This window comes from Saccostrea cucullata, unplaced genomic scaffold (genome assembly GCF_032062105.1).
Source record: "Saccostrea cucullata isolate Sc308-1 unplaced genomic scaffold, CSIRO_AGI_Scuc_v1 ctg8792, whole genome shotgun sequence".
Classification (NCBI taxonomy): Eukaryota; Metazoa; Mollusca; class Bivalvia; order Ostreida; family Ostreidae; genus Saccostrea; species Saccostrea cuccullata.
The window spans coordinates 83,382-110,613 of NW_026940968.1; the positions used below are offsets into that span (position 1 = coordinate 83,382).

The 27,232-nt window shown below is 34.0% G+C and overlaps 2 protein-coding genes across 2 annotated transcripts; both read right to left on the minus strand.

Annotated features, from left to right (window-relative positions):
- Window positions 1-9,292: 9,292 nt before the first annotated feature.
- LOC134256719 (short-chain collagen C4-like) lies at window positions 9,293-10,628 on the minus strand. The gene is made up of 3 exons (XM_062739397.1): window positions 10,499-10,628; window positions 10,132-10,335; window positions 9,293-9,537 (listed from the first exon to the last, which is right to left on the minus strand). Exons 1-3 carry the CDS (start codon window positions 10,626-10,628, stop codon window positions 9,293-9,295), a joined length of 579 nt encoding a protein of 192 aa, XP_062595381.1.
- A 3,397-nt stretch (window positions 10,629-14,025) lies between these two features.
- On the minus strand, window positions 14,026-26,486 carry LOC134256720 (sodium/mannose cotransporter SLC5A10-like). The gene is made up of 15 exons (XM_062739398.1): window positions 26,369-26,486; window positions 25,406-25,477; window positions 24,127-24,231; window positions 23,897-23,956; window positions 23,666-23,770; window positions 23,317-23,422; window positions 22,767-22,847; window positions 17,632-17,837; window positions 17,368-17,503; window positions 15,935-16,042; window positions 15,519-15,669; window positions 15,115-15,283; window positions 14,797-15,012; window positions 14,547-14,694; window positions 14,026-14,279 (listed from the first exon to the last, which is right to left on the minus strand). Exons 1-15 carry the CDS (start codon window positions 26,450-26,452, stop codon window positions 14,038-14,040), a joined length of 1,989 nt encoding a protein of 662 aa, XP_062595382.1. The 5' UTR covers window positions 26,453-26,486; the 3' UTR covers window positions 14,026-14,037.
- Window positions 26,487-27,232: the final 746 nt, after the last annotated feature.

A 27,232-nucleotide genomic window follows, 5' to 3' on the forward strand; every position in this document is an offset into this window, starting at 1 on the left:
GTTGTAAAGTTCTCCAACTTCAGGATCAGGGAAAATGTCAGGGCATCTGCATACAAGCTTAAAAATACCGACTACAGTGTGCGTGAACAATTCCCAAGGGAAATTGTAGAGAAACGAAAAGCCTTGATGCCCATTTTGCATGCAGCGTTGGGACAAAATAAAAAAGCAGAGTTGAAGTACGATAAACTCTACATCAGCGGTAAACTGTACAAGGGAGGGACCATAGGGGAAACTGAGGGTGACAGAGATGAACATGATGAAGACGAGCCCGTGGAGTGCCAAACACAGGATACCTAGGGGATAGTGGAGAATGATTGTGTTAGTGTAAAAGTAATAAGTTGGAACATAAACGGAGGGTTTTCGTCTAAATTCAACGATAAAAATTTCCGTTGTTTTATCCTTTCGTATGACATAATCCTTTTAACAGAATGTTGGATTGAAAAGGAGTTCTCTGTTGAGGTGGAAGGGTTTTATAGTTTTGTTTTTCCTAGAAAATTTTCAAAATCTAAGCAAGGTGGAGGTTGTATTATTCTTATTCGTAAAAATATTAAGCAATATGTATCTGTTCTTGAAAATATGTATGACACTGTTATATGGCTTAAGCTTGATAAATGTATATTACAAAGCCCTGTAGATATGTATATGGCCTGTGTGTATATACCACCAAGCAGTTCTAATTTCTACCAAACGTATGATTGCGATATATTTAGTGATCTCGAAAACCAAATTGTTGAATATATGAATTTTGGGAAAGTTATGTTGATTGGTGACACTAATGCAAGAACAGCAAGCGCAAATGATTTCATAATGCATGATATATTACATGATGATGTTTTGAGAGAATTGAGTGAAGTTTTATTTTATGGCGTGGATACACATATACAAAGTAGAACAAATCCTGATATGGTTGTTAATGATCTGGGTAACAAATTATTATCACTTTGTAAAAGTAGTGGGCTGAGAATTTTGAATGGGCGTCATAAGTTGGGTATGGACAAAGATTATACATTTGTTGGCCCAAGGGGCATGAGTGTTGTAGATTATGTTATAACTACCCCTGATGTATTTCCGCAAATTGATCAGTTTATTGTTGCAAATTTTAACATGTATTCAGATCATGCACCTCTTCATCTTAGATTGAAATCAAAAAATATTATATGTAACTCAATTGTGCATAGTGAAAGTGAACATCAAGTTTCTACTCAATTCGTCTGGAATCAAAATTTGATTTCCCAAGCCAGGTCAGATTTAATTGAGAATTCTGAAGATCTTGTGTCATGCTTACAAAATACCCCGTCGGAGTCCCAGTCTAGTATAGATGTATCGATCGATTTGTTTACAACACGTTTGACTGACCTTATGCGACCTTATTTTGAAGTTAACAAAAGGCCTACAAAACCGGTTCAAAATCCAGGTGGAACAAGCTCTCATTCATGTGTGAAATTACCAGACAAACCTTGGTTCAATGTAGAACTAAAAGAAAAGTATAGGATATATCGCTCAGCACTCACCCGTTTTAATAATAAGAAAAACAGAGAAAACCATTTGAATTTAACCGAGGCAAAAAGAAATTACAAGCATTCTGAAGCAAAACTTAGACGCCAGTATTTACGGAAAGAAGGCGATTTATTGGATCATCTCCGGAAAGATAACCCAAAAATATTTTATAAGCATTTTCGAAAAAGAAAACAAATTCATACATCAATTGATTTGGAAATATTCCAAAGGCATTTCAAAGATTTATCAACATCTTCTATCAATATGGATAACGAATCCCCCGTTGACACAGGAAATACCGTGTTTGAAGAATTAGATACTGAAATCACTGAAAAAGAAATATCGGACGCTATAGATTGTCTTAAACGAGAAAAATCTCATGGCCTTGATTATATCTTGAATGAATACTTTATAGAATTCAAGGATATTTTTTTACCATGTTTGCATATTATTTTTAATCGTATATTAATATCTGGTTATTTTCCAACACAATGGTCTGATGCAATTATTGTGCCAGTTTTTAAGAAGGGTAATCCAGACGATCCCAATAATTATCGAGGTATAAGTCTTATTAGTTGCTTTTGTAAATTGTTCACCTCAATACTGAATAGAAGGCTTATATTATGGGCATCATCTAATAGTGTTATTACAGATGCACAGTTTGGTTTTCAACCTATGTTAGGTACTACAGAAGCAATATTTGCTCTACATTGTCTTGTATCAAAAGCAATCCAAACTAAAAAACGGTTTTATTGTTGTTTTGTTGATTATAAGAAGGCTTTTGACTCCATCATTAGGGAAAAATTACATAGAAAACTGAAGTATTATGGTATACAAGGGAAACTTCTTACAATTATTCGTTCCATGTATTCTAGAATTAGAAGCTGTGTAAAATCCTCTGATCGTATATCAAATTTTTTTGAAAGTCATGTTGGTCTTTTACAAGGGGAAGTTTTATCGCCCATGCTGTTTGTATTATATGTTAATGATCTTGAGAATGAGTTCATAAAGCAGGGTAACACGCCTACTGATTTGCAGCTATTAAGCCTTTTTCTTTTAATGTATGCAGATGATATGGTATTGTTTTCAGAATCAATTGATGAATTACAGAGCATGTTAAATACACTAGAAATATATACGCACGAGTGGGGTCTAGATGTAAATGCATCAAAAACTAAAGTTGTTGTTTTTAGAAATGGTGGGAAAGTCCGCGCAAATGAAAAATGGACTTATAATGGTGAAAATATAGAAATAGTGGACCAGTTTGTCTATTTAGGCATTGTGCTTAACTATAACTGTAAATTCCTTAATGCCCAAAAACAATTAGCGGCACAAGGTCGCAAGGCTATGTTCGCTCTTAAATCAACAATGAAGCAGCTTTATTTAAATCATTGTACTTTGTTTTCCATTTTTGATACCTTTGTGTGTAGTATCTTAAACTATGGATGTGAAGTTTGGGGATCCCACAAAGGCCAAGACATTGAAAAGGTTCATCTTGAGTTTATACGATATGTACTAGGTGTTCGTAAAACTACAAACACGTCCATGTTGTACTTTGAGACAGGCCGTCTACCCATGTACCTTATTCGTATTTATCGAATGTTTAAATTCTGGTTTAAATTATTACAGTCTGAAAATTGTATATTAAGAGCTGCTTATGATTGGTCTTATTGTAGTTGTGAAAATGATAAGCAAAATTATCAAAGTTGGGCAAAATTTATCAAGGAGCAATTACATTGTTTGGGCCTTGGGTATATGTGGAACGAACAAAGGAATTTGAATAGTCGGATCTGTCTGCCAATCATTCGTCAAAGACTCAATGATCACTTTATACAGACCCTATATAGCAAAATGCAAATAGAATCAAAATGTTATATTTATAAACATTTAATTGACAATTTTTGCTTGCAATATTATTTAGAAAAATCGATACCAAAGGTGTACAAAAAATGTATTTCTAAAATGAGGTTGTCTTCGCATAATCTGTTCATTGAAACTGGTAGGCATAAAAATATAACAAGAGACAAAAGATTCTGTAAAATATGTACTACAGAAATTGAAGATGAATACCATTTTTTACTTGTTTGCCCAATTTATTCAACATTGCGGACAAAGTTTTTGAAAAAATATTATTGGTATAGGCCATCTATGTACAAATTAATACAGTTGCTAAGTGTGAATAATGTAAAAGAACTATGTAATTTAGGGAAGTTTATCTATAAAGCCCTCGCGCTTAGAAATGATTTAATAATGTAATGGTGTGTCATTTGCTGATTTGTTACTCCTATATATTATTATATGATTGATATGATTATATCTGCTTTATTACATGTCATTCTCCATATGAACTGTAAAGACTGTTAAAATGAGTTTATATGTATATATGTGCATGTTTCATAAGGGTTTACAAGACTGTCCAGCCATTATTTCCTTTATTTCTTTTGTTCATATTGTATAAATGCTATAAGACGTATGTCTTTTGCAATAAAGAATTGAAATTGAAATTGTATTGGAGATTTGGTAAGAAGGTGGAGGAATGCCTATAACTTCAGATAGTAAGAAATCATATTCAGTTTGTGAATTGAGTATTTAAATTATGTTTTCATTGTTGAAATTTATGAAATTATGAGAAACAAACCTTTTCTGCAAGAAAAAAAAATATCGGAAAAAATTATTATTTTATAAAAATATCAGATGATATTCGAGAGATTCGACCTCTAAACAATAAAAAAATCCGGGGTATCATATTGCTTTGAGACTAACGCGCTAACCACTATACGCTACATGGCTAATGATATTTTGGGGCATTAAATCATGTTTGTATTATGACCCTTGACATAATGGACGAAGTATGTCTCGGAAATACATTGTATGCGAATGTAATGTCACAAAAGTGTACTTTTAAGGTAAAGTGTGTTTTGGTCCATGTTTTTGTAAACCCAAAAGGTATATTTTATTGCAAAAGCTTAGGATTATCTTTCAAAAAAAAAAAAAATGGAGCGAAGATCCACTCATATTGAAAAAAAAAGTATGAGAAAGTGGTCTTTTTTGTTCTTTTTAGTGTGTGTGTGCTTTTTCTTAGGCAAATAATTTCTTTGTGAGATTTTTGTAAATTAAAAAGATTTTACATTAATTATACTTTAATGTTAGATGAAATATGAAAAATTGGATATAATTGAGATTTTATTAATTTTTCGCTTCATGTTTGTCGCACTATAGGCACTTCCTCCGCCCTATCCCCCACCTTCTTTTCCTCATGTTTTACCCTTAAGAATAATGGTTCGCCTCAACTTAAATGAGGCATTTTAAGTTTGATTGTTCCCTGAAATACTTACTTTTCATTTCTTTTAATCCAGATTATGCAGACAGAAAAACCTACTGGACAGCCAGACAAGGAAATTCAGGAGAAGAACGATTCATGTGATCAGACAGACGGACAAAATGTAAAATCTCTGGCTAACACATCGTGATATTCATGAGAAAGTCATCATTTCTGAGTGAAGTCGATTTTAGAATCGTAATTTCACACTGTCTTCTCTGTTCTATCTAAGTTTTATCTTCATTTTACTCAACAAATACGATGATTTACTTGATATTTTATTTAATATGCTTAAAAATGTCATTTTTCATAAAAGTATTTCACCGTTACATGATTTCAAAATTGAGATTTCTCTATGCTGGATTCGTCTTGTCGAAGAACAAGTGGTCCCTGGGCAACAATGAAGGATATGGAGAAAACGAACAGTATCCAAAATGTAATCCACTATGTTGGTCTAATTCCTGGGTATTAAATAATTTGGGAATTAAGCAATCATATAAATGTTTGCATATTTATCATTATATGGTTTTGCTCTTCCTCAGAAAAAAACTAATTCATTTAGCGCACCTAAGCCGAAAGTTTGAATACATATAAACTATTAATTGTCCGGCTTCAATCTATAATTTTCTCACCTTATTGACCTCTCGAGGACAATTTTAACCAATGAAATCTGCCACAAAAATACTTGGATGTTTTAGTTATTCAAATATATGGTTAAATTGTATTGTGATGGAAATTTAACAAATTCATAAATAGATTGCATAAAGAAAATCTGTAATATTAAACGCATGGTACGAAACAGATAAAAATGAATAAGAAATTGAAAAATCAGTTTATAATTAAAACCTTAAATCACTTATTTTAGCCTCCCATAATGTCCATGTTTTGCTATATATTGTTTTACAGTAATGTGTAAACAGGAATAACTCGTCTTATCAAATGTTATCCAGAAGCTTCTATATGTTACGTCATAGGTAAGGATATAATGGCAATGTCCATGTTTTGCTACGGGAAACCTAAAATACGTGTCGAATAAAAAAGTAAAATAGGAGGTGCACAATGGCAATATTTAATAAAGTTTCTGTGAAAGTTTCATTAAATTTCACTCAGTAGTAGAAGAGGAGTTGCGGATAAGAGATGGGTACCCCAAAGCGTAACAGACGGACGGACGGAAATACCGATTACTATATACCCTCCCACTATTCAAGCGGGGGTTATAATGAATGTGCTTCATAAAATCATTAGAGACATAAACATGATAAATGCTACAGTATATAGCGGCTTCCAGTAAATGTTCTATCAAGCCTCTTTCTTTACTCCTCATTATAATGCTTAAAGCAGTGAAGGAGAAACTTTAGGAGTACTGTACAATAATACATTCGAGGAGTGGTATAAATTAGATGTGGATATTTAAAAGTAACATGAAATTACACAATTTTACAAAAATCATCAAAACGTACGACTTTTCAAAACTTTATATACCGGTAACCAATCTGACGATAAATTTAAAGTCTCAGGCTTTTGACATCATAGCTGTCTTTTCATTGAAAATAGACCTTGTAAATTTACTCATTATGTCAGTGACCATTTCCTAAATTAGTCTGTTAAACCAATCCTTTTATACACACAACAACTATGAAGTTGATACTAGTATAGTATGGAAAGGAGGAATGAGTAAACGTACATTGAAAATTCATAAATGCATGAAGGATATGGAGCAAACGAACAGTATTCAATATCAAAGTCCATAAAACAATAAAAAATAGCAGGTCAAACACGGACCTCCAAAACATCGGATATGGGATCAGGTGCCATGGAGGAGTGAGCATCCCCTGCTGACCGGTCACACCCTCCGTGTGCTCATTGTTAATCGGGAAATAACGGAAAATCCGTCGTCAATTCAGGTGTAAACTAGAGGTACTGTGAGCGATGAGCTCACTAAATGATACCCCCCGCCTCCATATAGTTCATTCGTAACTACTCGGCCATTTTCCGAAAGAGAAATAATATTTATCGTTCACGGAAATGGCCGAGTAGTTACGATTGCCATATAGTTATAATGGCAAAGTCCATGTTTTGCTGTGGCCGGGAAACCCAAAATATATGTCGGATCAAAAAGTAAAATAGGAGGTGCACAATGGCAATATGTAATAAAGATTCTGTGAAAGTTTCATCAAATTTCAGTCTGTGGTATGAGAGGAGTTGCGGATAAGAGATGGGTACCCCAAAGCGTAACAGACGGACGAACGGAATTAACGATTACTATATACCTTCCGCTTTTCAAGCGGGGGGTATAATAATAATGGACTAACAGTTAGTATGAAAAAACGTCAGTGAGCATTTGACTCAATGATAAAGTGTATTTGCTGACAAGGTTACTGTATCGACCAAAGAACTTGCGAAATGATGACTTTAAACGATACTGCTGATATTCTTGTTTTATTAACTTGTTTGACAATAATTTACGTTGTTTAAGAAATTGTTCATACGTTGAGCATGCTCTTGCGTATTGAATCAACTGAGATATATAAACGTCGTATGCAGATGATGAAGGTATAATGCTGCATAAGTAGGGAGGTTGACGATAGAAAAATTAAAGTCATCACGTTTATCATAGAGCTTGGTTGTTACATAACATGTACCATTAACGTCTTTTTCAAGTAAAATATCCAAGTCTGAAACAAATTTGTCAGACTCTGTGGTCTCTTTTATATCAAACTCATCAGGATATATCGTATCGACTAGGAATGGAAATAACCATTGTTAATTGACAATACGTCGTCGATATATCTAAATATTGAGTAGAAGACCACAACAAGTGTTTTCTTCTTTTCAAGCATAAGATTTTGCACAAATTCTGCTTCATATGAATACCTGGTCTCCAAAAATCACATAGATATTGTCAATCAGATACTCGAGCATCTTTTTGATGTCAATTTCAGAGTACTTGTGTGTGCAATCAGAATGTGTTTAACAAAACGATTTGCAAATGACCGATGACCAGGTAAGTAAATTTACGAGTTCATTTTTATTGAAAAAACAGCTGTCAACGATATCAAAAAGCATGGACTTGAATTTATTGTGGGGAATGGTTGTGTATAAAGTTGAAAAGTCGTAATTTTTTAATCTGTTGATTTTTGTAAAATCTTGTGATTTCAAATTGTCCAAAAGTTCTTTGGAATTTTTGAATATCCACGTCTTTTAAGACAAGATCACTCGTGGGTACCCTCCTTGGTATCCTACGATTGAAAATTATGAAGGGTGATATATCTTAAAAATTTATATTTAAAAAAAATACAAAGCTGTGAAGTAGACATAAACACACACCCCTGGAAATTTTAGAGGTAGGGTTAGATGCATAGGAGGAGTAACCATCCCCTCTTGACAAGTCACACTCGCCGTGGGCCCTATGTAATGATAAGGTAAACGGAACCTTCCTCAATCAATTCAGCATAAAAGGGTCTAAAAATTGATATAAAACAAGTCATTCAAACTAAGACACAATTTTAAGTTACATTTTAACCCCCCACTTGAAAAGTAGGAGGGTATATAGTGATGGGGATGTCAGTCCATTTGTCTGCCTGTACGTCTGTCCGTCTGTTACGCTTTGGGGTACCCATCTCTTATCCGCAACTTCCTTTATACATCTGACTGAAATTTATTGAAACTTCTACAGATTCTTTATAATAAAGTGCAGTTGTGTACCTCCCATTTTATTTTTTGATCGGAGACAAATTTTGGGTTTCTCAGAGCAAAACATGGACACGGCAATTCTTTCTAATCTATGATATTGAAGGGTACTCATCTCCTATCCGCAATTCCTCTTGTACCAATGAATAAAATTTAATGATACTTTCAAAGGGTCAAAGTTTTGATATCAAATAAAAGGTCTTTTCACAACAATTACATATGTGAAATATTAAAGCCTAGCTCTTACCGTCCAGAGGTTATTGCCAAGGTTAAAGTGTTTCCGTATATGTAAGTACAGAAATCTCCAAGGTCAAGGTCAAAGGATTAAAGTTGTTGGGATCCAATAAAAGATCTTGCCAAAAGAAATACCTATGTGAAGCATGAAAGTCGTAGTATCTACCATTCAAAAGTTATGACCAAAGTAAAAGTTTGAATTTTTGTGAAAAAATGGGTCAAACGCCAAGGTTAAAGTTAAAAGGTCAAATTTGGTGGTACCAAAAAAGGTCTTGTAACAAGGAATACACAAGTAAAATATGAAAGTTATAGCTCCACTAAATCAAAAGTTTTAGGCAAGATTAAAGTTTTTGCGGACAAACAGACGGGCGGACACGACAAAAACTATATACTCCCGAATCTTTGACTACGGGGGCATAATAACGAGAGTCAAACAGTCACTTTACTACTAAGTCATTCCGCCTACCTCTCTCCGAATCATGGCACTGCCTTGACTAGCTTTTCCCTAAGATGCTTTGTAAAGAATGTTGAAGATGGTAACGTGTTTTGATGCTATTTTTTGGAACAAACGACACAGGTAAACTCCCATTCATTTCTGTAGGAAGGACATGGTAAGGTACCACACCAAGCTTCCACTGGGTAGAACAGTTTACCATCATGATTTTGGTATCCCCCATGCAGAGCCTGAGGATATTTATCCACGCAGGAGTAGGTGGAGCCGGCTTTATGATTCCAATATCCTGCCATGAGGTATCCACCATACTTTTTTTTCAAACCGGGGTAGCAGCGTATTCTTGCTTGAAGTTAAAAAGAAAAAAATAACTGTATTCTGATCACCAATATCCAAAAGGCCCAAAGAGATGTAAATATTTAAATTCAATTACATGCTCACAGGAATACATCAAAGCTCTACTTCATTATTGATGTGTCCTCGTTGATACTTTAATTATTTGGTGCTTTTTATTCAATAGATTTAAATACAGGTACTTATGTATCTTAGCCACTATTTATAGTGAATATCCATAAAGATCTCACTTGACGTCAATTTTTTGACAGTTGATATAAGAATTTATTGTCCAAGGATGAGGCTACTCTGTTACCCCCCCCCCCCCAAGAAGTAAATAAATATAGATAAAAACAGGAATAATTAAATCGCAGTACAGTATATCTATCACAATACGCCCTTATGTTTTGTAGCTTGATAGTCTTACTTAATGTTTTTAAAATTTGAAGAATTGAATTTAAACTTGAAAAATATGAAGAAATGATATTGTATAATTTTGCTATGTGGAGAATTGCTACATGTTACTTTTGATGGAAACAGTAAACGTGTAATTGTGATTTGAGCAACTAAGCCAGATATGTTTGAAACAGCTTCTTGAATTACTTACCCGGAATTACGATGACGGGTGATCCACTGACAATCTCACAAACGGCACATGGTACATCGTGGTCATGCAATTTAGAGTTTATGATATCACTATTATCAACTTGGTATTCAGCCCCAAACACACTCCCTCTAAAGGGGTTATATCTGCTGTAGCCTTCCCACTGTGGGTCTCTTGGTAAACAAAGTGGTTCTACTCCAGCATATCCTTCGAAAAGAATATATGTCTTGTGTATACCTAACACAATAATATATATCAATGTTACATTATCTTTAATTAACTTTTATCTGGAATTATCTTACTCCTATGAGCTTAAGCAAATTCATAACATACTACATAAATATCGTATTCTTGTACATTTATATCCTACCTGAGTAGACTAATTTTGCACTGCTGGGACAATCTTTGCGACCCCAGCGAGTATACACAGTTCCCCCTGATGGGACAGTCAAAACTTCTTTTAGAACTGTTTCCAATACGACGAGGATCAAAGAAATCATATTGAAGAATATAATCTGTAAAAATATTTTAATTTGTACAAAGTTTTCGCCCGTAAAGAATATTTTAAAACAATTTGAAAAAACGATGTGTTTGTGAAACACTGATGACCCTCGTATGGTAAGTTTTTTAAATGCAAATCAAATTGCAAAGTCAATGTCAAAAGATAAAGAATAATGATACACAAAGAAAGGCCTTGTCATAAAAAACACCTTTGAAATGAGAAAGCTCTGGCTTCATCCATTCTAAAGTGTGGACAAAGTAAGTCAGCCATGAAGGTCAAAGGTAAAAAAAAAGAATGGTACCCAAAGAAAGATTTTGTCTGACAATATATATATATATATATATATATATATATATATATATATATATATATATATATAACCTTGAAATTTTTTTCAAGATGATTCCTACATATTTTTATGCAAAATTTTGACCCTCTGTTGTGCCCAAAACCCTCAACACCCGGGGTTTATAATTAGAAAATACCTAAATTGTTTTCTGTATCAACATAATGAATTGGTTGTCCTGAAAAGTTTTTTAATGATATTTCCTATGTAACATGTATGATCAGGTTCTTACAAGGGAAAGGTAGGTTTTAGTTTTACTCTGTCCGAGTTAATGATTGTAATGATTACTAACAAAGCTCCATCTGAGAGTAAATCACACAATACTCAAATATTCACTTGACCGTGTTTTACGCAAATGCCCCGTAACCCATTAATTGTTGGAAACCCACGGGTGATCCAGGTAAAGACGAGATCACCCGTGGTTTTCGACGATGTCCGTAACCATTACACCTATAGATTACAATGTAAAACTTTGAACCGCCATGGCGTCATGATTTGGACAAACCTTAATTTACACTACCTAAGGATACTTCTATATTAATATGACTACTACTGGCTTAGCTGTTCTTCAGAAGAAGATTTTTAAAGATATTTTCAACAGAAATCTCCCATCTGTAATTTCTGTAGTGCTCTATTCAAAGGATTTTATGTTAAACGATAGAAATATCTCAATTTTAACAGTTTAAAGAACTGGTATAAAAGTTTTAAGTAAACTATTATGTATAACTAATTAATAAAAATATTGGCAAAAGAAAATAGAAATCAATATTTGTAACATAATTAAGATTTGAAAGAGATGAGTGACTATGAAATAGTCCTCATTATTAGTAATACATGTATATTTGAAAAAGGATTTCAGATAAAGACAAAATATGTCACATAATATATGTAATATTAGAATCCTCATCGCTTGAGAAAGCTGCAAGGAATATCTTTGCGTGATATACATGTGCATTTAGTGCGTGTTCAAAATTAAATTTTTTTGCGTGTGTGTCGATGTAACACCTTTCATTCAATGTTAGGAGGACGAGGATAAAAATCAACTTTGACTGGTAGGGACTCACTGTTGCAAACATTTAAAAATAAATAAATAAATAAAAACCAGAGGAATTAACTGATGCTTTTTGAACAGTAAGGAAACAAGGAGCCAAGCGATATAAAATAATTAATGAGTTCAAAAGACTTTATTGTTATCTCATATTTTTCTTCAGAGTGTTAAGTGATCATCAGTGGATATTGAACACAGTAAATATTGTAAACTCTTACTACATTTTGAGACTAAGACTTTGGCAAAATTATATGATTTCAAAATTTCTAATTCTTTTGAATCTTGGAGGTAACGTTTGATGAACACGTTTCGAATATGTTGTCGTACAGTAAACACACCTGATTTTTCTACTTCACAGCCGTTAATATTTTTGTTATAGAAAATTTGTTTTACCTAGAAATTTGATTAAAGATTTTTTTCCGGAGGTTTGAGTATAAGCATGAAAATTCATTTTGGCCCGCCTGGCACAGTGTTTAGAGGTTTGCTCTAGAGTCGTGGATTTAGCAGTTGATTTTTACGTCGCAGGTCACGTAGGCCCACTGCATAGAAAATGCAGCCTTACAACGGTTGGAATGTCCATGGGTACCAATTGCGTCCTCGTATCAGAAGACCTATTTTTGTATTCAAATGAACCAGAATTAGTTTAAAATCTTTTGCATGAAAAGAAGAAAACATTCATATCTCGACACAATATATCTAAGTGAGATTGATACGACAGAGTCTCTGACACATCATCACATTTTGATACTTTACCAGAAAAAGACGTTAATGGTAATCTAACAACCAAGCTCGTGGTGATTTTAACTTTGCAATCGTCATCATTTCGAATGTTCTGGTCAGTCAGCATTTGACTCATTGATAAATTGTATTTCCTGAAAATGTCATTGTATCGACCAGAACTGCTCTCAACAACTCTAAGAATTACTGATACTGCGAAGCTCACGAAAAAACAGGAATTTGGGGGCTGGACCCCCCTTTCATATAGGGTTGAAACACCTTTTTACTATTTTGGTAGTCTAATATGCACTACTTTGCATCGTTAATATAACCCTTTTGTCTCTACAAGCCGTTTTTAAATATATCTTTTTCGACTGATACATATAAAGGTATTCACACTTGTACAAAATAAGCCCCTCCCTCACCTGGAATTTACCACTCGTAAAAAATCTCTGCCTTTAAAGTGCGTTGCCACATTGGTGCATAGTAGGGTTTAGGTATTTAAACATTCTTAGAGGATTGAGAGCATTTTCTATATCCACACATAATCAAAAAAAAATTAACTTGAGGACCAGCAGGCATATTCACAAAACTTTCCTAAGATATATCCTACGATTGCTCTTAAGATATGACTAAGGAAGGAGATAAAGAACGTCCTAAGAACAATGTAGGATACTATTAATAAGACGAAACTTGACGGTATCTTAAGAACATCTTAAGACCCTTCTAGTTTCTTCAAATTTTTTATAAATATGAAAATTGTATACATTTCCAGCTAAAACAAACTTTGTAACTTGCTCTGTAAATATAGCTCTGTTAAATTGTTCATGTGCCTGGGGTTAATCATATTTATGTAGAGGAATTTTTTTGACCTCAGAATTTAAACAGATGGTGATCATTAATCTTTGTCATCAGACATGTTATACAGATTTTAAATATAGTTTTTCGTTTTTATACATTCCTTAAATTATGGTTGTCCTTTCTTGTCATAATGAAAGCACAATTCATATTTCTGAAGAATCGTAAAATTATGTTATACACAGTGCATAAATTATTTCAGAAGTCGTCTAGTTTACCTGTTAATAGTACATAGCACATACGCTAAAAGCTGATGTGTCTGGTCTTACACGATCTCGGTAAACATTTTCCCATTCGTTGTTGTAAATTCAGGGACAACAGTGAAACTGATCAACAATGTATGATTTTATCTTCTAAACATATAATATCTATATGAGAAAACAATAGAATATTTTTTGTTTATTAAGTGCAATATACTACATGTAATGAGGTTAATGTTCAATTGAAAAAGCCGTATAGGAAGCCAGTCACCACCATTCCTAAGATAAATATGATATTCAGAGTAGACCTCCATTTTGGATTCTCAGAGAGGAATGCATTTGTTTGCTTGTCGTCAAAAACCAGGTCCTCATTTGCGTCTTTCTTGGATGACTGTCCGCAGATTTCCGTTACCCAGCGCTTCCACAGAGTGCGAGAGTCGGGGGAAGTCTCAGAAACGGCCGGGAGACTTTCATTTGATGCTAAAATGGAAAATAAAATCACAAAATTACCAAACAATTCTCCTATATTTTCAGAATAATCTATATCTAGCTTTACCGTTTGGTTTTTCTACAGAGATTGTTCAGTTTACGGAGAGCATTTGAAGGCTGTAAAATATGTCTAACTTTACCGTTTGTTTTTTCTACAGAGATAGCCGAGTTTACGGCGAACATTTGACGGCTGTAAAATACCGGTATGTCTAATTTCAAGTTAGTTTTTTTTTCTTAAGAGATTGTCGAGTTAACTACGGCGAACATTTGACGGCTGTAAAATATGTTTTATTTTACCGTTTGTTTTCTCTACAGAGATTGCCGAGTTTACGGTGAACATTTCGTTATCGCTTTCTTCTTTGTTCTTCTCTGTTGTTATTCGAGTTTTCCATGTCAGGTCTTTAATCTAAACAAGATGAAAAAGTTGTAAATCTGTGATGTACTTTCATGCTGAAATATTCTAACATTCGTGTATATTGTACGTTGAATAATGTATGGTTTTAAATACTTGTTCCTCTGTTTGTGCCTCTGTGAGGAGGCTTATGATGACAATGGATAGTGACGTGATAACTATCATTAGAGCCCCAAAGTACGTGTAATGAAGATTGGCGAGAACTGAAGGTCGCGTGTCTTCTTCACCACAACCAGGCGCCGGGTAGGCCATATCCAGACCTAGTCTGATGATCCCACACATGTGACCAATAGCTATCCCCCAGAAAGCCCCCTATGGAGAAAATATGCAACAACTAAATTGATCGTCAAATGGTTTTATTGTATTCAAATGCAATGCACAGGAAAGTAAGTTTAACAACTAAAAATTGTATACCTGTTCAGTCATTCGTTTCCAAGCAACGGCCAGAAAAAACAGTGCTCCAATGGGTGTTCCGAGATAAGACTGTACTGCATTGATATAAGCAAAGAGTTGTCCCCCTTGTGAAGACCTCACTTGTGGTATCCACAGAATGCTTACTACACACAGAGCAACGATAAAGATTCTGAAAAAGCATCATAGTATTATCTTCCTTACTTGTTATTAATTATTTCTGATGATTAGTTAAATCTGTTGACGTGATTTTTGCCATGTTTAATAAACACACAATTGCTGATCAAAGATGCAAGATACAAGAAGTTTCTTTCAAATCTAATTCTCTGGAATAAAATATGCTGATACAGATATTTGTTAAAGATTGAGATTTAATTCTAACTTATATTTGTAATATCATCGAATACCTCCCAACAATCAAAAGTTCCCTTTGTCGTGCTGTTGGGCGCATGCGCCTCCAAAGGTCCATTGTAAAGATGGTACTTGCGCTATTAAAGATAGACGTTAGTGAGCTCATATTGGCAGACAGCATTACGGCCATTAACAATCCACGGACACCTATCAAAAACAATTTTAAAGACTAAGGACTTACGGCTAAAGTTTCAATTTTGGTCTCTTATCTATTAAATTTATACTTCACATTACTTAAAGAATGAATTAAAAATAGCTATCCAATTTATTCGGTTTAAACGTTGTTGGGACAGTTTACGTTTTATAGGTAGAAGACATCTTATCACTAAATCTAAAACACCTAAAAGTTAAATTCCATTGGATGGCTAGAATATACCACTTTCGAGGAATATATGATAATAAAAATACGAACCATATGGCAAAAGCTCAAGCACAAGTTTTGGGTAAGCTATATTGGAACAGCCAACAGGGTTATCACAGTACTTTGTACACTCCTTTGGATCCGAACATCCTACTTCGTCTGTAACATGATTATTAGGCAATAGGCACATGAACTATTGCATTTTTTTCTAATTATATACGAGGGTTGTCCCAAAAAGTCGTAGACAATGTTAATAACTTTTTAAACACGTAACCAATACTAAGCAAATTTTGCATAGACATAATACATTCAATGTTCTTTAAAACTGTGAATTCTTAAATAAATATCTTTCATATTAATTATATTGGGACGATTTATTTGAAGGCCGATATGGTCTGTCGGCGCACGACCAAAATCCGGAATAATTTACGCATATGACTATTATATTATTTTGCTTTTATTTCTTTGGTACTATGTAAAAGATTGAACTAAAATTTAAATCACTAAAACCAGAACTAAAAGCTTAATAATATTTCAAAATTTCATTTAAATAGCATTAGAAACAGACGACTGGTGACATGATTTTCAAAGTGTTGTTCGAATCGAGATTGATGAAAATGACGTCGTCGAACGCGTACCCGGCGCACGGAAATGTAATAAATTGCTTTTGGTATGTTTTATATTCACCAGCGACCGGAGAAAAGAGTACAGGAAGGAGATTACACACTATTTTTTTTAATAGAAAAGGTGTTTTTGAATAGCATAAGATTCGTTTTTTCTCTATATCGAAAAAAAATAGTTATTGCATGTAAAGTAGAGTACTGATCGTTTAACGCAGACATTTGGGAAAGTTCTGGGCCATGAACGTCGTCAAACAATGTGTATTCTCTGCTGCCTAAAATGTAAGGTGATCTTTCAACTAATCTAATCTTGTCTAAAAATTTGAATCTGCTTAAGAAAACGGACAGTAGTGAATTTAAATTAGTCCCGTAGTAATGAGTGGTTTTTCACTAAAAGAATATTCATTTGTATGTTACATGTAATAGCCTGATGTGAAGCAGAAAAAGGGACCATGACGTTATGAGACGTAAATTACGCTTGCTCTCGTGCGCCGATGTACACTTACATGGTTTCTTTATTTTTTCATAGTTTTCTTATTAAATGTGGTATCGTCATGAAACTTGAAATGCAAGATCATAAAATGTTACTCTTTGCTCTGACAAGAAAAGAAATTTGCTTTAGCATAGAGAAAATAAACTATGTTTCCCTGTCTACGACTTTTTGGGACAACCCTATATACCGGTACAAAGAATTGCATTTCACTTCTTTACAAAGTAAATTGTAAATACTACTTATGAAAACAAAGTTTTATGGAGAGAACGATCATAGGCAGTTATGCCTGCTGTTCAATCCATTTCTATGAATAAAATATATTTTAAACTAAAGTTTCTTTGTTTTAACTAGTTAGAAGAGGAAAGGTGTACCTGGGTACAGAGCCCTACTGATCATTCCGGGGAAGATCATCATAACAAGAGGAAGCATCTTCAGGTAGCCCGCCAGCAGGGCCCCACCCTTGGCATGGGAGAGATTCCTAGCAGCCAGAGAACGCTGCACTATAACCTTATGGAAAAATAAAAAGTGGTTGTTTAAAATACAGGATTTTATATAAATTGTCTGTAGCTAATTCAATATTCTGTAGCTTATCAATATTTTAAGCAAATGGAATTGAAATTAATTCGCCAGTTTACCTGGTCACAACACCAATACCATAAACAACCAATACTCGATTGCAGAAGCAAACCAGGCCAAGGGTTATCAGAGTTCACAGGGTCACGGAAAATGTGAAACGCATCATCCCGAGGCAATCCGCAAGTAGTGTTCTCATTCCTTATCGAAGGATAGGCTTCCATATATTTCTTTTGAAACTCCCCATATCCACCAATTTTGTTAAAGCCTACGAAAACAACTTTCCACTGATTATTTCTGCAATGCAGTGTTCATATTCTTTTCTTAATTGTGTCGCCTGCAGAGCAGACGACAATATGGGATCACTTTTTATGGAGGAATTTGTTTTAATTTTTCAAGAATTTTCCGCAAAATTGGGACAACCGGAGGTTAGGTGGACTGGATATAGACACCAAGGCACTGGATAACTATAGAAGAAGTGATAGTCAATCGCTGTCAGTTATTTAAATTTGAACTGGGATAATGCTTCTGTCGCATCCTCATGGCCTTCTTTGGTTATCACCAAATTCTGCAAAAACGGTACGAAGTGCATCTCGGGATATTAATTTTCGAGCAAGAAGGTCATTTATAAAGGTCTTGTCATGGCACCAAGACATTCGTCGACCCTACTGTATGAGAAAAGATGGCTTCTAATAAATATTTCTACCGATACTTGTAAGCCAAATATTCAATTCACAAATACGAGGCAAATTTTTATACATGTTTGTGAGCTCATGACTCTCATTTACAACTGAATAGTATTCAATAACCACACGAATTGAAATTTAAAATATGATATAAAAACATCGAGATCGGTATTTCAAAATGCGTCGTAGTAGACTCAGAAGGAAAATTGAAACTTCCAGTACAAATGGAGAGAGGATTTTCACTCATCTGAGCAAAATCCACAGTAATCCTTATCTTTAAAGACAAACATCTGACTGTAGTTAGTGACAGATTACCTATTTAATATGTAATGTTTTTAAATTAGATGGAGCAGATATATTATGTGATCTTTCTAGTGTCATGTCGGGTGATATCTCTAGTGTCATATTGGAGAAATTGGATTTGAATTGTACTTTTCTTTAAATTGCAATTTTTAAGTGATGAAATAAAGTACGCACATGAAAAAGTTTACATTTACAAATTGAAAATCTTTAATAGTTTTGCAGACTTGTTTAACAGTGATGATAGTTTACTCTAACTGGTTTGGGAAAAAATTGTAAAATTGTATTGTCTAAATTTCACTCTTAAAATCCATTCCATTGCCTCTAAATTAATATTTTACGTGTGTTTACCTGCATGTCAAATCTTTTTTTCTTTGTTACCTGTTCATTATTGTTTTATACGTTGTTTGTGCTTTTATGCCTCATATGAGACATTAAAGTGAAACAAAATGTTTCAAAAAAAGTTTCAAATGACAATCCTTTACTGACTCAGCTTCGCTCCATACAAACCTTGAATGTGATCGGTGGAGGAATATGCATCAATCAATGCATTTCTGCATTGTACCTCATTTCATATTTTCATATTTTGCTACCTTTTTGGAGAAACACGTACCATCAAAAACACAAGTGAAAAGTTTAACCAAGTATCGTGAAAACCAAGTACCAGGAAAGTAAAAAAAAATATCAAAAGGAAAAAGAGGTGCTACAACAAAGCTAGAAGAAGTGGAAAACAACAGCATTGGGATAACTTTAAGGAAATTAAGAAAGAAACCCAGAGGAAATGTAAAGAAACATACAACTCCTACATCTCTGATATACTTAGCGAGGATAATGCCAGCAATCCAAAAAGTTTTGGGGGATTCATCAAAAGCAAGAGAACGGAAACATCCGGAGTGGCTCCATTACTTAAATAGGGGATACTTTATAGAGACACTACGACTAAAGCCCATATCTTGAAAGAACAGTTAACTTCAGTATTAACACAAGAGGACAACTCTTACTTACCTGAGAAATCCCACAGTCCCTACTCACTTGTTCCAGACATCACAGTTCACCAGGCCGGTGTCCTGCTTCGTTACTGGGAATTAAAGAACAGCTAAAAGTGTGACTAGGATGCTCGAAGATCTACAATGACATCACTTAAAGAGCGCAGACATAAAGCAAAGGTCATCATGCTTTACAGTATTGTTCACCATCGTGTTGCAAACCTAACTTGTACCAAGGGAACCTAACTTAACAACACGGGGTCATAACTTCAGGTTCCTGCTCCCTTATTCCAAAATTCAGGGTCAACAGTAGTCTTTTTTTTCTATCAGCCATAACATTATGGAACAATTTACCATCTACTGCTGTCAACGCCTGTAGCCTGAAGGGTTTCAAGAACAGCACTGGAGCAATCGCAATTACCTAACTCCAACATTTTTAATTCTTTGTGTACATGGTGACAATTACGACCAGAAGGTGGCTTGTGATTCAAAGGAAGAAGAAGATTTTATATATATTCAAGAAGTGGTGTGAATCAGATGTGGATACTAAAAAATTCCAAGGAACTTTGGACAATTTGAAATCGAAAGATTTCACCAAAATCAAAAGCTTAAAACTTACGACTTTACATCTTTATACTCAACCACTCTCCACGATAGATTAAAGTCAAGGCTTTTTGATATCATTGACAGCTGCTTTTCCAATAAAAATGGAACTCGTAAATTTACTTACATAGGTACGTCGTCATTGGTCATTTGCAAAATTATTTTGTTCAAACACATTCTGATTGCACACACAAGTACTCTAAAGTTGACATCAAAAAGATGCTTGAGTTTCTGATTGACAATATCTATGTTGTGTTTGGAGACCAGGTCTTCCAGCAATCTATTGGAATTCCCATGAATACCAATTACGCTCTGTTATTAGCAGACTTATTTTGTATTCATATGAAGCAGAATTTGTGCAAAATCTGATGCGTGAAAAGAGGACGTATTGTCAATTAACAATGGTAATTTCCATTCATATGTCGATACGATATATCCTGTTGAGCTTGAGATAAAAGATACCACAGAGTCTGACACATCTGTTTCATAATTGGATATCTTACTTGAAAAAGACACTACTTGTAATCTAACAACCACGTTTTATGATAAACGTGATGACTTTAACTTTCTAGCGTCAACTTCTCTTACCTATTCAGCAATATACCTTCTTCACCTGAATACGGCGTTTACATATCTCAGTTGATTCGATACGCATGAGCATGCTCGACGTATGAACGATTTCTAAAACGAGGTAAATTATTGACAAACAAGTTGATGAAACAAGACTATCTGCAATCTTGTTTAAAGCCACCATTTCGTAAGTTCTATGGTTGATCCAATGACCTAGTCAACAAATACAATTAATCATTGAGGCAAATACTGACTGACATTTTTCATATAATTGTTAGTCCATTATTTATACACTGAATTGACAACGGATTTTTCCGTTATTTCCCGATCATGACAAGGAGCACACGGCGGGTGTGACCGGTCGGCAGGGGATGCTCACTCCTCCATGGCACCTGATTCCACCTCTGATGTTTTGGAGGTCCGTGTTTGCTCAGCTCCTATTTTGTATTGTTTTATGGACTTTCAGATTGTTATCTCCATATCCTTCATATAAAAAGTTCTTCAAAAAATCTTTTTTTAACTTGTCTTATTCTTCCTTGTGTATTGGTTTTTGATTACACCCATAAGTTAGTCGTCTTTGAAAGCAAGAACATATATAGTGTTGGGCGTGCCACAAAGTAACTGAGATTTCAAAGGTATAAGTATAAACAGGAGGAATTTCAAATGAGATCATCTGACTGTATGAACAAAACGGTAGAACAACTCTACGTCCGAGGTTGGAACGAGCCACCCGAGGAGCTCCGTGTGTAGTAGACTGGCACTGCGACAAAGACAGACTGGAATCTATTTTGGTGGGTTTATTATTACCGTAAATCTGGAAATTTTTACGTCGATTTTATTTTGCGAATTCGGGTCAAAATGGTGTTGATTAATTTTTACATTTCAAAATTTTGCGAATTACCACTGCTTTGTTTACACTTTCTTATTGGTAATTTATTTTTAAGAAAAATATTTTTGCGAATGCAATATACTCGCAAATTTGCTAAAAATTTATCTACAGCAAAAATTTCCAGATTTAAGGTATTAAAAATATAAAATGATAAATAATAATTTTTAATCGTTTCAATTTCATCATTTATTTTAGCTTTTAGGGTTGGGGAAATTAATCTCATTTTTATTTGATTGTTAGATTCCTCGCTACCTCCGTGATTTTTTTCTTTGCACGAAGTATTAAATGAATACTAATGACACTAATGGTAATCTAACAACCAAGCTATATGATAAACGTGATGACTTTAACTTTCTAGCGTCAACTTCCCTTACTTATGCAGCAATATACCTTCATCACCTGCATACGGAGTATATATATCTCAGTTGATTCGATACGCAAGAGCATGATCTACTTATGAACAATTTCTTAAACGAGGTAAATTATTGACAAGCAAGTTGATGAAACAAGAATATCAACAGTCTCGTTTAAAGTCATCATTTCGTAAATTCTATGGTCGATACAATGACCTTGTCAGCAAATACAATTTATCATTGAATGAAATGCTGACTGACGTTTTTCATACCAATTGTTAGTCCATTATTTATACACTGAATTGACGACGGATTTTTTCCGTTATTTCCTGATTATGACAACGAGCACACGGCGGGTGTGACCGGTCGGCAGGGGATGCACACTCCTCCATGGCACCTGATCTCACCTCTGATGTCTCGGAGGTCCGTGTTTGCTCTGCTCTTATTTTGTATATTGTTTAATGGACGTTGAGAATGAATACTGTTCGTTATTTCCATATCCTTCTCATGCTAGTGGCAAATGAATAACCTACCACTCCTAAAATTTAGCTTCAATGTAGTTCTTATCAATATATATGAGGAGTTGGGAGCACTATCGTTAGCAAAATAAATGAAAAAATTCTATCTTTCTAAAGTTAATCCTCTGGTACTTTAGAAAATTTTCATAAATTAACCAATGACATGTTAGTTCTTTTAAAATGTCCTGCATTTAAAGACTTAATTTGTGTCCAAAACGTTATATCTTGAAGTTGAACTACTGATGCGCACAACAATTAGTAAACATATGATAAACACCAAAAAATTACATACTTATACCAACCACAGCAAACGATCCAACGGTCAGAATAACAGTTTGCAAGGCATCCGTGTAAATAACAGCCGTTAGGCCACCTGTAATTGTAAAAAAAACCCACATACTTAATAGTAACATTATCATCAAGAAGGATATGGAGATAACGAACAGTATTCAATCTCAAAGTCCATAAAACAATACAAAATAAGAGCAGAGCAAACACGGACCTCCGAAACATCAGAGGTGGGATCAGGTGCCATGGAGGAGTAAGCATCCCCTCCGACCGGTCATACCCGCCGTGTGCTTCATGTAATGATCAGGAAATAACGCTAAAATCCGTCGTCAATTCAGTGTATAAATATTGGACTAACAATTAGTATGAAAAACGTCAGTCAGCATTTTTGACTCAATGATCAATTGTATTTGCTGACAAGGTCATTGTTTTGACCATACTTACGAAATGATGACTTTAAACGAGACTGCTGATATTCTTGTTTCATCAAGTCGAGAATGAAAGCCTACTGATTGTAAAATGTTAACTATTTAAGTGTCAGCCCAGCTTTGTACCTAGCACTGTGTAGATCCCCGTGATGATGAGGAGGGATGCGATGGAGGCGTAGCTATTCCAACCCAGGGCCAGCTGTATAAATAACGCCCCCGAAAAGATGCTGACCTAATGATAAATAAGTTAATAGTGTAGGTATTGTTAGAAAATAATACGTTATAAATGGAAATGCTTATTTATTGAACCTGATGTAAATGATTTAAAAGACAAGTTCGAAAATCAGTTCTTATTTGTTTAAATGTGCATGAAATATTCAGCATTCATTAGATTCAATGCTACCCTTTACAAATATCTTAGATTCACTTAATCACAAATTACAATCAACCAGAAGAAAGTATACTATCCTCGTACCGCCAGTTTTGTGACGATATAGAGAAGAAGAGAAAGCAGACTCATGTAGATACGTATTCGCTGACCCCCAAATCTTTTCCCAAGGTATTCAGGTAAAGTATAGACCTAAAGAACAGAAACGGTGATCGTAGGAGAATGACATACATGTACGTACTATAGAAGACACTTGTTTGTCTTCTTTAATTTTTAATTTCTATTGATTTTTCTTTAAAGCTTTAAATTCAGTTTTACCTTTGCTGAAATACACACGGGAAGAAAGAACCAAGCAGCAAGGGCAATCAGTGGAAGACCCTGAAATTTAAGATATTTTTAGAATATTGCAACAGGATTGTCTTAAAGAAAACACAACACATTCTGTTTATAGAAGGCGATTGGTTTATGGGCAAAATTAAATTGATAAAAATGTTATGCTGTATCATTTCTTAATTTTAATGTAAAATTAGATTGCATTGGAATTTTACCGTCCACTCGTAAGATATCATGGCTATTCCAGCAGCCGCCCCAGATCCTGCTAAGCCTATGAAATGTTCAGTCCCAATATTACTGGAGTAGATAGAGGCTCCGATCTGAAAGACGCCTAATTCATTTAAAAGTTAAGAAAATTAATTTTGTCAGGAAATGAAGTTCTTACATAGGCCCTCGTTTTTTCTCTTCTAAGCAAAGACCATTTTTAAACACCTTTGGGTTCAGTGTACTGCTCATGCTTACTTTAAGAGTAGGTTTCTTTGAGGAGACGAAAGGAAAGGCAGGATTGGTTTCTTAACTAGTGTGATATAGGTACTTGATGCTTAATATTTCAACTCAGTGTATCATTTTTTGGGATATAACATTCAAATCTCAGGAATTTATTTATGGCATGTAAAACGTTGCTTTATTCGATGATCTTGTGATGTATATACAAAATCTCGTGATGTATGTTCAATATCTTGGGATGTATACAGAATCTTGTGATGTATACAGAATCTTGTGATGTATATGCAAAATCTTGTGATGTATATGCAAAATCTTGCGATATATGTTTAATATCTCGTGAGATATGTTATCTTTTGATGTATACATGTGCAAAATCTTGTGACGTATATGAAAAATCTTGTGTGTGATGAGTGTTCAGAATCTTGTTATGTATCTTCTATAATCTTGTGATATGTGTTCAAACTCTTGTTATGTATGTTCTATGATCTAGTGATATGTGTTCGAAATCTTGTCATGTGTGTTCAAAATCTTCAGATGTATGTGCAATTTCTTGTTAAATGTATATTCAAAATTTTGTGATGTTTACAAGTATTCAAAATCTTCGACATACCGTACATCTTGTGATGTATGTTCAATAATCTTGTGATGTATGTGCAATAATTGCCTTATGGGTAATTTTACATTGACAGAGTGGATAACCAAAACTTTTGTGCAAATCGGAAGTATTCCTGTTACCAGTGAACATGCTCTGAACTTTTTGTACGACACGAAAACCCACAATGCAATTATTGCACAAACATCATAAGATTATAAACATTGCTTTAGCGACCGTTTAATATTAAATCCCACAACTAGTTAATACCGGTATTCAGTATGCACAAATTACTTTAAGTATGATGACGTAACCGTAATTGATAAGCTTTTTCATAATCAATTTAGTATTAGTTTAAAATACCACAACAAAGTATAAAAAATATAAGATCACTGAATTTAAGTTTTAAATGCTGCAGCTGGGACACACAGATAGATAAATTTAGGAAATCTTACCGGAAACCACGTCATTTGTCGTCCTGCTAAAAAGTAACTGTTCACTGTGCCTCGTGTATGTCTCCAAAAAGCCTAAAAGGAAACATTAGCTGGTCGGTGCAAGTGTGAATCATAGTAAAAAAAATAGAGGTACTGTGAGCAATAAGCTCAGAAAATAATATCCCTGCCTCCCATATGATTATAATTGCTAAGTCCATCTTTTCTTGTAGGGAGACCCGAAATAAGTGTCAGATAAATAAGTAAAATTAGAGGTGTGAACTTATCATTTAATTTTATTAAGTGGTATCGGATTAGTTTAGAGAAGAAATGGGTACCCTTCAATATTAACGAAGAAATAGAAGCGACCCTCTTTAGCTATGGGAAACCCAAAATATGTGTCGAATCATAAAGTAAAATAGGAGGTCACAAAGGTACTAGAGTCAATGAAAATGTGAAAGTCTCGATAAATTTCAGTCAGTGGTATAAGAGATAGATACCCCAAAAAGTAACGGACGAACGTACAAACCGACGGACAGTCACCCTATCACTATATACACCCTTGCTTTCAATCGGTTATTTAGATAAATATAAATTTAAAAAAAATGTCTTAATCTCTACGGTAAAACTTGGCTATTACATTGTATATAGCTATCTTGAATACACATAATTTCTATCAAGAAAATACTTGTGGGACAAAAATGTTCTTTTAACCTGTTGATGTCTTTAAAAAAATCAAAGCTTTTTAAAATCATATGTTATTTACATTTATTATTTATAGGACATATAATCAATTTGATATATTCGTAAATTTAGAACATGTGATTTCTTTATAACCTTAAATTTTTTCAAAGATTTGTTAAGAATTTTATTTAAGATCCAAAAGGACTTCTTTATATATACATGTAATAAATATCCATTTATTTTCTGAATCCGTTCTAACCGATTTTTTTAATAAAAATATTATACACTGTATATAAAACTTACCCATAATCCTACTGATAGCACAAGCACAAAATAAATAACCACTACGACAATGTCTGACCAATGGTCCAAGCCTCTGGCGACCATTCTTGGGAAGTGGTGACCTTATTTTATCAGGAATCTCTCTCCCTGATGAAAGGTAAGCAAAAAGTCATAAATGCCTTCAACATAAGATAAAATCAAATGAGGAACAGAAATTCAAAAATTGTTAAAAAATTCTTTCAAGTGTCTTTGAACTAGACCATGGTGTCATGGAGGGGCTACTATAAATGTGTTATTTTTTGTTAGGCACCTCATTGCATCAGAAGATTTTAATCATCGTATGTTTTTAAAATACATATGTCATTAACCACCGACCCATAAAATATGAACGTATTAAAAAATAATATTTATGTTTGGTAAATGAAAACAACATAAAACTGGGCAGTTTATTGTCTTTTTTTATGAATTGAAAAAAAATATAGGGTTATTGAACTTGCGAGTGAATTTGTAGAGCCAGCGAGTGTGAAAAATCACCAATATAATTTCAATAGCTCCTTTAATATATAGCTAAATATATCTCATTAAAATGTGTGCCTAATTGATGAAAGAGAACAATTTAAAAAAAATGATAATTTGTTTATATAATAACCCGTCAGCTTTTTTCATAAACGATGTAAATCATTGACAAACACGTTGTTAAAACAAGAATATCATCAGTCTCGTTTAAAGTCTTCATTTTCTATGGTCGATACAATGACCTTGTCAGCAAATACAATTTATCATTAAGTCAAATGCTGACTAAAGTTTTTCAAACTCTCTGTTAGGCTTTTTTATACACATTGAGTTGTTCACGGATTTTTCGTTATTTCCCGATCATGTCAAGGG

What these genes read in the sequence shown, in the direction of transcription:
- LOC134256719 (XM_062739397.1), bottom strand. Translation starts at nt 10,628, where the DNA reads ATGATTTCTTTGATCCTCGTCGTATTGGAAACAGTTCTAAAAGAAGTT. An exon ending in TGCAAAATTAGTCTACTCAG is followed by an intron (nt 10,336 to 10,498) that starts GTAGGATATAAA and finishes TTCTTTTCGAAG; the next exon opens with GATATGCTGGAGTAGAACCA. An exon ending in ACCCGTCATCGTAATTCCGG is followed by an intron (nt 9,538 to 10,131) that starts GTAAGTAATTCA and finishes TTTAACTTCAAG; the next exon opens with CAAGAATACGCTGCTACCCC.
- LOC134256720 (XM_062739398.1), bottom strand. Translation starts at nt 26,452, where the DNA reads ATGGTCGCCAGAGGCTTGGACCATTGGTCAGACATTGTCGTAGTGGTT. An exon ending in GGGGATCTACACAGTGCTAG is followed by an intron (nt 22,848 to 23,316) that starts GTACAAAGCTGG and finishes TTACAATTACAG; the next exon opens with GTGGCCTAACGGCTGTTATT. An exon ending in GGTATTGGTGTTGTGACCAG is followed by an intron (nt 17,504 to 17,631) that starts GTAAACTGGCGA and finishes TTTTTCCATAAG; the next exon opens with GTTATAGTGCAGCGTTCTCT.